This window comes from Oryzias melastigma, linkage group LG21, assembly GCF_002922805.2.
Source record: "Oryzias melastigma strain HK-1 linkage group LG21, ASM292280v2, whole genome shotgun sequence".
NCBI lineage: Eukaryota > Metazoa > Chordata > Actinopteri > Beloniformes > Adrianichthyidae > Oryzias > Oryzias melastigma.
The window spans coordinates 24,974,774-24,986,616 of NC_050532.1; the positions used below are offsets into that span (position 1 = coordinate 24,974,774).

Consider the following 11,843-nt stretch of genomic DNA (forward strand, 5'->3'; position numbering starts at 1 on the left):
AACAAAGATGGTCTCCTGAAACCCCCCTCATGTCACAAAGTCGCCTCCTCCTCCTCCTCCTCCAGGCCTCCAGCGTGGAGGTCAAACAGGAATGGATCAAGAACATCAGGGAGGTGATCCAGGAGAGAATGACCCACTTGAAGGGGGCGCTGAAGGAGCCCGTCCCCCTTCCCAAAGCGCCGGCCCTCACCAAACCGAAGAATCACGCCAAGAGGTGAGTCGACGTTGCCGTAGCAACCCCGGATACAGAGCAAAGCTTTGTTTACAGAGCGACAACACAGAGGAAGAAGCTGGAGGACGTCACCTCTTTTTATCATTCACCCACCAAAACAGATTTACCTTAAGATTCATTCACGAAAAAAATATCTTTAAGGTTTGATCTCACTAAATGATAAGATAAACACTGAAAAAACCTAAACAGAAAAAATAAAAATTAAAATTACGACTTTAAATCTCGTAAATTTACGAGAAAAAAATAAATCGTAACTGTTAAAATAATGAGATTAGAGTCGTATATTTATGACTTTAAAAGTCGTAGTCTAAATTTATAACTTTTTCTCTTAAATTTCTATGTTTTAAAGTCTTAAATTTATAAGAAGATAAATTGTAAATTTACGATATATAAAGTCGTAATTTAAAAAATAAACAATTTTTTTGTAAACTGGCCCAAATACTCTGTTGGAAGAAATTTATCTTTTTAAGATATATTTTTTTAAGATAATCTCATACATTTTACGAGATTTAAATTTGTAAATTTACGAGATTTGAAGTCTTACTTTAAAAAACTTTGTAAACTGGCCCTAATATTCTGTCGTAAGGAATTTATCTTTTTATTATACATTTTTTAGGATATCTCATAAATTTACGAGATTAAAACAAGATTTAAAGTCTTAATTTAAAAACAGAAATGTATTTGGAAACTGGCCCCAACACTGTCATAAGAAATTTATTTTTTTTTAAATAATCTCATAAATTTGTCGAGATTTAAAAGTCATACATTTACGAGATTTAGATTTCTAAAATTGCAAGATTTAAAGTCTCATAAAAAACAACCTATAAACTGGCTCTAATATTCCATCGCAACATATTTATCTTTTTAAGATAAAATTTTTAAGATGATCTTGTAAAATTTACGAGATTTAAAGTCGTACATTTACAAGATAAAAATTGTAATATTAGTTTTTTGTATTTTTTGTCGCCCTAATATTCCGTTGTAGTTCCTGTAAAAAAACATAAAAAAATACAGAAATGTACATTCATAGCATTAGCTTTAACTCATTTCAATATCCTGTTTTAATATCTCTTCAGTTGCAGCAAAAATCTATGAAAGTAAAGTTTGAATTACTGTGAAAATCATAAAAAAGCTGAAACTTTAAACCTGAAGTTCTGGAGTGTTTTTTATTCCCTTTTTATTTGTTCTTCTGTCAAAGTGAAATAAATCCCGGGTTTAATTTTTATCCCGCTGCTTTTCTAAGCCTTTGAGATCCCGTTCTGCTGTTCTTTGACCTCAGGGAGGGGGCTGAAGACGGGGACAGTCAGGGCGACGGCGGCAGCCAGCCGGACACCATCTCCATCGCCTCCAGGACGTCACAGAACACCGTGGACAGCGACAAGGTGAGAGCGCCTGCAGGCGGCTGATGAGGCGCACCTGCTGCGCCGCTACAGGGTCTCCCGGGCGGCTCCTATGAGGAACAGCAGGGGCTGTGTGGAGGGTTTGGGCCGGCCATGAGGCCGCGTGCAGAGATGAAAACCCTCTTCAGGTTGTGTTCGGGCGTCTGTGCTGAACCCCACTGCTCTGCAGACGTGCAGGTAAGATTTGGGCTTCAGTTTTGGAGGCGGGGCTTGTTGTTGGAAGACATTTGAAGCTGCAGACATGAATGTTTTTTGGAGGCTGCAGCTTTCGTCTGCACAGCAAACATGTGGAGAACTGCTGCGCAGACGGGATGCCCCGTCTGCGCAGCAGTTCTCCACATGTTTGCTGTGCAGCCTCCGTGTTTGTGTGTTTGTGGTTTGCTGGTTTATTGTTTAGAAGGTCTGGAAAGCTGCGGTGAGTTTTTCCTGGAGCTTCTGTCCGGCGAGCGGTTTTGCTGATGCGGCTGTAAACACGCCGCCTGTTTTGGGAGCGGCCCGTCTGGCCGGGAAGAACGGGATAAAAATAGAGTCAAAAGTGGCAGTTTGCTGTGTAGAGACGCGGTCCGGTTTGGTTCTGGGTCCAGATCTGGATCGGCTGTTTTTAGAGCTGCTATGAAAAGATGCAGATCTCCTGAAAACTGCTGTGTCTGCGTTTGAACGTAGACGTTGAGAGGTTGTGTTTTTAAGGTTTTTGATGTAAAATGTGTCTCTGACTTGAATTATGTTCCGAAATTATAACAAAACAGTTTGATTGTTTTTATTTATTTTTTTAATTGCTGTAAACATTTAAAAACCTTAACGAAGTGTCAAATCCAGACCTTCAGAAGCTCATCAGGATCTCTACGTTCCTCCAGTACAAAATAATCTGATATTTTTGTTTTTTTTTCTGCAAAGAAAGAAAAAAAAAACTGCAAAAAAACACAAGTTTTAATCTGAAGTTTAAAAAATGAGGACAACAGAAAGACGCACCTAGATTATTTTAATCTGAAATATGCAGAAGATTTTTTCATTTTGTCTGAAAACTTTTTTTTGCTGCACTGAAATAAAAAAAAACATTTTCTGTTCTTTGTCTCAGTAAAACAAAGCAAGAGGATTAAGATCACAATCTGACTGACTAAAGTCTCTGGAAGAGTTAATCTGATCGGTGTAACAAAAATGACCGGATTGGATAATTTGATCTCTGTGAAAGAACCTTTTCTAGATAAAATAATGTGGTCTGTTTGACAAAAAATTCTGGATTAGGTCATTTGATTTGTTTTATGAGAACTTACTGGACTAAATAATCTGATTTGATTTAATGTTGTGGATTAGATAATCAGATTTGTTTTATCAAAAGTTTCTAAACTAAATAATCTGTTTTACTGAATTAGTTTGATCTGCCTGAGAAATATTTCTAGATTACATCATTTGATTTGTCAAACCTTTTTGGATTAGATAAAATAAAAAGTTTAATAGATTTTTTTTCTGGAATAGATAATCTGATCTATTTGGAAAATGTTTCTGGATTAGATAATCTCATTTTAAAAACCTTCTTGTTTAGAGAATCTGGTCTGTTTAACAGAAGTTTCAGGATTAGATAATCTAATTTGACTAAATTTTGTGGATAAAATAATCTGAATTACATAATCTGATTTGACTGAAAATCCTGGATTAGATAATCTGATCTAATTGGGGGAAAAATCTATATTAGATAATCTAATTTGACAAAAAAATCTGGTTTAGATAATCTGATCTGTTTAGCAGAAGTTTCTGTGTTCGATTTTATAATTTTCTTAAATTTTGTGGATTAGATAAATCTGGTTTGTTTGACAAAAGTTTCTGGATTAGATAATCTGAATTATTTGGAAAATGTTTTTATGTTACATAATATAATTTGACAAAAATTTTGGTTTAGGTAATCTGATCTGTTTAACAAACTGTTCTGGATTAGATGATCTGATTTGACTACATTTTGTGAATTAGATAATCTGGTCTGTTTAACAGAAATTTCTGGATCAGATAATATTAATTATTTGGAAAATGTTTTTGGGTTTGATAATCTGTTTTGACAGAAAATTAGATTTAGATCATCTGATATGTTTGGAAAACGTTTCTGGATTAGATTATCTAATGTGACTAAAACTTTTTTTGGATTAGACCATTCTATCTGTTTGATAAAAGTTTCTGGATTATATAATCTAATCTGAACAAAATTTTCTGGATTAGCTAATCTGTGTAAATTTTGAAGGATTTAGACATTTTGTTCCAAAAAGCAGAAAATATGAATAAATACATTTTCAGGAAAATGTAAACCAGACAGAATAACATAATAACCAGCGTTTGCCATAACTACAACTTTTTCAACAAACTCGATGAAGGCGACAGAGGAAGACTCTCCTGAAGAGAAGGAAGACTCTTGATGAACATTTCTGCTTCAGAACAGGTTGTTTTTTTCTGTTGATCAGCCTCACCAGCTGCTTCACTAAACAGATCCAGAAGCAGAACCGAACCAGAAGCTCGGTTTCACAGTAAACCATCTCCAGATGGAGAAGAAAACCAACGACCAACAACAAACCATCGTCTGTCACGAAGTCTGGAGGTTTAGAGGATCTATCCGTGTGAGGATGACCACTCTGTTCTAAAAACCTTTACCTCCACTTTGACCTCATTTTTTTTCTTTGTGAAGATTCTTCTTGGTTTTGAGTTTGAGCTTCTGATCATCTCTGGGTTTGTAGCTGTCAGAAGAACTTGATTCAGCAGGAACCTGAAGATGTTTTCATGGATCTTCCTCTATCTCAGGTGATCCTCCTTCAGCTTCTCTTCAGGCCCGAGATGTTTCTCCGTTTGGGTGACTTGAGTCCGAAGTTTGTAGAACCAGTGTGTCTGTGGCTCCACTGGAGCTCCGCCTCCTTCAGGTGCAGAGAACAGGTGGAGGAGGAGCCAGGTTGAGGCGTTTTTGATGTGAATCAGACCGGAACGTTTACCCAGAAACACTGGATGTTGTGGAGGCGCCCTCTGTGTCCTTGGCAGATCGACCCGCCGTTCTGAGTTAAAGGTTCTCCACTGGGATCTGGAGGAACAGTTTACATGAGTTTTTGTTTTTGATTTAGAACTTATTCTACTTGTGTTCTACTAAAACAATCTCAAATTATTTATAAGTAGTCACTTCACGACTGAGTCGTCTCCTTCATTAAAAGCAAAAATCTTTGCAGATTACTTTAGCTGAACTTTGAAATGAAAACTGAGGTTGTTTTCAGACTAGACTCATTCGGTTCACTTAAAGCAGGGGTCTCAAACTCGCGGCCCGCGGGCCATTTGCGGCCCGCAGGATGATGATTTGCGGCCCCCGTCTTCATATGAAAGATTACTGTTAGTGCGGCCCGCAAGGCTGATATGAATGACAGTTGTTATGTGCAGAGCTGAATGAACCAATCACAGTGAGGTATATGACTCTGGAGGCGGGACATCGGCGGTCTGTCCAGTGCCTCTGTCTATCATTTATTCCTTCCTCCAGTCAGCTGGGCGGAGGAGGAGCCATGAAGCACCAAGCGCGATTTGCAGGACCCCGCGCGGGGAATTTGCTGCTCGCGGCTCGTCAAAAAATGTGTTTCTGTCGCCGCGTGTCGAAGGGGCTACCAGCTCCGTCTGTGGATGTCTCTCTCAGAATGAATGAGAGACAGATATGATGTCGAGGAATACGTTTTTTGACGTGCTGACTGTTCCTAACCAGAACTCCACAAGCTCCGATCCTCAAACCTGTAAGCCCGCCCCGCGCGGCGATCCGCTGCACCCGCCTGTCAGACATGTGATCCTGAGCTTGGCTCGCACGTGCGCGCGCGTGTCTGTGACTTTTAAGGTTCACACACCGGCTGTGTCGGCGCGCATTCCAGTCCATGTAAACGCGATAGAAGTCCGATATTCTGCTACGCGCGTTTGCATAGAATCCCCATTGAAAGCAGCCCCCACACCCCCCCAATGCGCGCTGATGCAGCCGACGCGCGCACGAGCACCCCACACCTCCAATGAATGGAAGACACATACAGACGTGGACAAAAGTGTTCATACCCCTCAGTTAAAGAAGGACAAACCCACAATTCTCACTGAAATCACTCAAAACTTACAAAAGTAACAATAAATAAAACACCTGTGATGTCAATTAAAGGACACACCTGAGTTAATCATGTCACTCTGGTCAAATAGTTTTCAATCTTTCATTGAGGTACCATCATTTTTGTCCAGGCCTGTTTCATTTTTAAATAATTATGTTAATCAACAATTCAAAAGTGATGGCTGATTTTGATTGTTTAATTTTCAATTTTTATTTATTTATTGTTACTTTTGTAAGTTTCAAGTGATTTCAGTGAGAATTGTGGGTTTGTCCTTCTTTAACTGAGGGGTACCAACACTTTTGTCCACCACTGAAGGTCAGATTTATTTATTGTGAGGAGAGTTCTACAAAAATCTACATAAAATGAAATCCTTCAAAGATTTTCTCGTTACCGGGGCTTCTCTAACTCTGAAGGAGGATCTGTTAATACAGACATTTGAAACTGAACAAAAATAATTAGTTTTCTCTAGTCAGTCAATATGTGGTTTCTTCAGTTGTCTGTATCTGTTGTTTGGTCATTATTATTATTTTATTTATTTAGTACAAATGTATTTGTTTTTTTATTCATCTTTTAATGTACATGGTAAAAAAACAAGAAAACAACAACAGAAAATTCTATATAAATTATAAATAAATACATTACACCTCTATTATGTAGTTTGAAATGGAGTAGGAAAAAGTTTAAAAAACTTTTTTTAATCCTACCCCCTAGCAATATATCTTAAGTTTAATCTTCAATATAAACTATTTAAAAACTTATTTTTTATATATATATATATAAATCAACACGGACAAAGATCTATACATGTCGTTCATTATTTATTCATTATTTTGTGTTAAAAATAAAGATATTTAAGAACATTGGAATGTTTTCTCAGCGATTTTCTTATGAAAATCCTGATGCGGCCCGGCCTCAACTAGATTCCGCCTCCAGCGGCCCCCGGCTGATTTGAGTTTGAGACCCCTGACTTAAAGTGAATCAGAGTTCATTTCCCCTGATAAACCATAACAAATTTTCAGTCTGAATAGACCCAAACGGACCCTAGTCCGGGACCAGGAACCGCTCTCTGACCCATCTTTGTTCATTTTCAATTGGACTGAACTCCAGTTAGCTCTGAGTTTCCTCAGTCTGAATAGACTCCATGCTCGGAGTGGAACAACTGGGCCAAAATGGCCACCGTAGCTGGGCATTATGGGATATATGCAGCATAGCTGAGCAACAATGAAAAACAGCAACTCATGGAAATGTGGTCGGAGGAATTCAGGCTCATTAAAACAACTTTTAACGTGACACACATTGCTGTCTAAACACTTATCAACATACCTTCTTAGCCGTCTCCTCGGTAACCGGCTTGCAGCACGCCTCCACCGAACCAAAGCAGCGGTACGAAGTCTTGAACCTGACGCTGGTACAGACGCTCAGAACTGATCAGCAAAATACAAAGTTTGAATCAGTGAACTAATCCAACAGGAATGGCAAAACTTCCATTATTCTTCATCTGGCTGCTTTGCTCCACCCTCATAATTTCTGGCCAATGACTGAAGAGATCTTTAGTCATGTGTTTTTTTTTTTTGTTTGTTTTTTTACAGGCTTTAATTTGGAGCTTAAAAGTTCGGTTGACGACAGTCTTAATAAAGACCAAACACAAAGTTCAGGACTCAATTCTGATCTTTTTTGTTTGTTTGTTGTTTGTTTAAAGCATAAATAGATTTAAAAAAGTAGAAAAACAAAAAAAGTCATTAAAGAACAAACAAATTTAAGCAGAAAAACAGCTGATTATACTAAACTTTTTTTATTTTAAAGTGTTTAGAAAGACAACTGCAGAAAAAGGAGATTGAGGATGGAGGAAAGGAAGAGAAAAAAAACCTCAATGTTTTTTTTCTTTGTTAGAAAACCGAGTTTGTTTTACAGACGAGTCATTAAAAAAATCTGAGAAAACTGGGCATCAACCCGACGTTGGTCAGGACGAGACAAACATGTTTTCACATCTGCTGCTACTTTGTGATGCTGACGACACGCACGTGCACGCGCGCACGTCGTCGTGAGTTTCTCTCAGACTGCTGTGGTGTAGCGGCCATCTGCCGGTCATGTGACCTCAGCGCACACAAACACACACTCCCAGCTGTGGAGTGTTTTACTGCTCAGCAGCTTCCAGGTGGAGGCAGACGTGCGGACGCGCTGACACACAAAGCAGCGGCTGTTTGCTCAGAGGGAGGGGGTGGGGGGGCTCGGAGCGGGGAGCTGTCAGAGAGGAGCGAGCGGCGGCGAGGAGCGGTCGACATGCCGAAGTGGATGAGCTTCAAGCTGTTCAAAGAGAGCAGCAGGGTGAGTAGAAGGATGGAGATCCTCGTTCTGACCCGGCTCTGGGGGGCGTTTGATTCGTTCACCAGCACGATAGAAAGTGGAGGAGTGATGGCTTGAAACCACCTTTTGATGGTTCCTTAAAGTTCAGCTGACGACTGGATCTTCATGTGAGGTTCTGTGAAGACCTGCAGCTAAAAGGGCGTGTGCATGAGCCGTGCACGCTCCACAGGCAGGAAACGGACCATTAGCCAGTACCGAGGGACGGGATGAGGCAGCAGAGCTGTGGGTGGAGCAGGTTCTGCTGCTCTTCCCAGTGTCCTGAAGTGACCCGTCCAGCAGAGATGGAGACAAAAACCCGGCGGGACCTGTCCACCTGTTCCGTCATCATCACACCGGCCCGAGTCGGCAGTTTCTTTTGTTTATGCTGCTTTTCTCAAAAATTTAATCTCCTGAAAAAAGGATGAATTTAGTCAAATGCTCCAGTTTAGGTGAAGAGTTTTATGATCTGGATCATGTTGGTTGGATCCAGATCTTGGAGTCTTGAGGAGCCAAACTCCACCTGCTGCTCCTTCAAGTCCCTGCAGGATCTCCACCCGGTCAGTCTGCAGGAAGACTTCAGTTCTCCTTCAGTTCGGACCCGTGGAGCTGCTTTCACCTCCCGTCCGTCTCCTGAGCGGCAAATCTTTTCTGCTTCGTTCAAGAATTTGTCTTTTATGAATCCGGAGATGATCCTGGGGTTTTCAAAATAAGTTTGATCAAAGTCATGAAACAAGACAGAACCCAAATGTCTGCAGAGAGACAGAACAACAACAAAAACAGAAGAGATAAAAATATGAAGGAGCGTCCTATAAGATCAGAACTGCAGATGTTTGCAGAAACGCTCCTGACCTTTAAATTCTGTTCGTTTTTGTGTTTGACATTTCTGTCACAAATTTTCTAAACACGATTTTGTTAATTTTACTGTTTGAACCTTTTTGAAATGATAAAAACTAATTAAGTAAATTCCCTTTGAAATAACTTTATTAAATCACATTTCAGTCTAATTTTTTTTTACTTTTTTCCCCATTTATGTGCAGTTTTTATAACTTTTTTATTTTTTTTCTATCAAAACCAGCTCATGTTCATATAAAGTTTTCAGACAATTATAAAACAATTTTTTTTGATCAAATAAAAACTCTTTGTGTCACAGGTCTTTAAAGTCAACTAGAGACGTTTTCTGCTTTTTTCCATTTTGGAGGCTTCATAAATCTGATGAACTAAATCTTAATCCTTCTCCAACGTGAAGTTTTATCAGTTTTTGTTGTAGATTGATGGAAACCAGATTCTATTGTTGTTAAAACAAACAATCCTATATCAGGAAGGAAGCAGGAACTGGATGGATCAGTTCAGCAGGAACAACTTGAGATCACCGTAGTTGTTAAAATTAAATCCGTAGTGGATCCATTTCATTGGAGCAACTTGTCCATCGTGTTCTTTAAATCTTCCTCAGATTCATAGATAAACATCACCTTGAGTTTCTATACGGCGTCTCTTCACAGGAACTTTTCTTCTTTTTTTGACATTGGCTCCAGATAATGATCCAGAAGACTCTTCTGGATCTAAATAGGATTTTCTGGATCGGAATCTGACTTTACCAAATCCAAATCTGACTCTTCTGGATCTAAATCTGACTCTTCTTGATCTGAATCTGATTCTTCTGGATAGGAATCAGACTTTTTTTGATCGGAATCTGACTTTTCCATTTCCAAATCTGACTCTCCTGGATTTAAATTTAACTCTTCTGGATCAGAATCTGACTGTTCTGACTCTGAATTTGACGGTTCCATATCTTACTCTGACTCTTCTGGATCAGAATCTGACTCTTTTGGATCTAAATCTAACTGTTCTGGATCCAAATCTGACTTTTCCGGATCTGAATCTGACTTTTCCATATCTAAATATGACTCTTCTAGATCTAAATCTGAGTCGTGGTTCAAATCCATTTTTTTTCCCTCATCATTTTTACATAAAACTTGAAGAAGTTTTAAAGCTGTTCTCATTCTTCAGCTTCTCTCTAAACCCGTCCTGAGGAACATCTTCTCTCTTTGAGGACTTCTGCTCCTCGGATTCAGACTGTGAAATCCAGCCGTTGGCTTTCTCTTAACCTCCAGCTTTGATTAGTTTGAGGTTTGTGATGCAACAGATTAAAGAAAAAAAGCAGAACCGTTTCAGACTATTTCTCCGGAGGAACAGGATTTTTTTTGTTTTCTGGTTTCTCCTTCCAGGAGAAAGCTGCAGCGGTTCTGCTGCTCCGATTACGGCGCAGCCTGGTCGGCTGGAACATATGATCGTCACAAGCCGGCGAGCGCACGCATGTGTTCAGTGTTCACAGCCACGGTCATATGACGAAGCACAAGACACACCCTCAGACGCTGGTGGAGAAAAACAGTCACAGCAGAGAAAGAGAACCGTGAGGCAGCAGCAGCTGAGACCTTCTTCTCTAAATCTTTTCTCCAAATCTGCTTTTCAGACAGGCGGGCGGTCCCTCCCCCCGAGTAAATTGAAAATTAAACATTTTGATGGTTTGAAAAAGTATTAGAGATTCAATTTATTTTCCTATCTATCATAGATGATGAGTTGAAATTGAGTACAATTAATGAAACTTTATTCAAACTATTTTTTTTATTGTAGACAAAAATAAAAGTAAAAAGTATTTGTCCAGAAACCACAGCGAGCCATAAAAACGGTCAAATATGGAGGGGGGGGGAACTCAAATGTCAGAGTATTCTACAGCTGCTCGCTATTCCTCTCCTATGAACCGAACTGCTTCCTCCAGCAAGACAAGGACCTGAAAACAAAAACCAGGCAGGGACAGAGCCACCGGAGGAGCAAAACCATTGGAGGACCAAAAATCACCAGAGGACCAAACCCACCAGAGGTCTAAAAAAAAAAAAAAAACCAGAAGACGGGGGGAAAAAAACCACAAGGGACCCAAAACCTCCAGAGGACCAAAAACCTCCAGCGGACCAAAAATCACCAGAGGACCAAAACCACCAGAGGTCTAAAAAACAACAAAGGACCAAAACCACCAGTGAAAAGCGTCCAGGAGACCAAAAACCACCAGAGTCTAAAAAAAAAAAAAACTACCAGAGGACAGAAAAAAACCCCAGGACACTCAAAAACAGCCAGAGGACCAAAAGCCTTGAGAGGACTTAAAAAAAACAGGGGACCAAAAACTACAAGAGGACCAAAAACCTTAAGAGGTGAAGAAAACACCAGGGCCCCAAAAACCACCAGAGGTCTAAAAAACTACCACAGGTGAAAAACACACTAGAGGACCAAAAACGATTTATTTTCCTGCCATTGATGAACTGAAATCCTGTAAAAAATAATTAAACTTTATTCTAAGTAAATGTTTTAGTACAGAAAAAAAATAAAAGTACGAAGTATTTGTACATTGAACATCACAGGTGCAGACAGAAAGCCAAAGTTTTGACAAAACTTCTTTTTCAAGCCCTCATTATAACACCTCCACCACCATGCTTGGCACAAAAGGTTATCCAATTTATATATATATATATATATATATATATATATATATATATATATATATATATATATATATATTTGATGTCAAAGTAAAATAATAAAAAGTAATTACTCTGAATCTCATTGGTTTAATCAGTTAAAGAAGTCAAAGATTTGACTAAACTTCTTAATCAAGCCCACATTATAACCCCTCCACCACCGTGCCTGACCGTTGGTGTTTACATATACATGAGCTCATTTTGATTTTATTTTTAAGAACCTCCAATCAACAGTCTCTGTTGGTTTTCTAAA

General features: G+C 39.2%; 1 protein-coding gene across 3 annotated transcripts in view; it reads left to right on the plus strand.

Moving 5' to 3' along the window:
* kalrna (kalirin RhoGEF kinase a) overlaps positions 1-11,843 on the plus strand; it is a 122,298-nt gene that overhangs the window by 65,239 nt on the left and 45,216 nt on the right. For all 3 annotated transcript variants that reach the window (XM_024286764.2, XM_024286765.2, XM_024286766.2), the window contains exons 37-38: positions 66-214; positions 1,512-1,614. In XM_024286764.2, the coding sequence (XP_024142532.1) occupies positions 66-214; positions 1,512-1,614 (252 nt within the window). The remainder of the gene's footprint in view (positions 1-65; positions 215-1,511; positions 1,615-11,843) is intronic.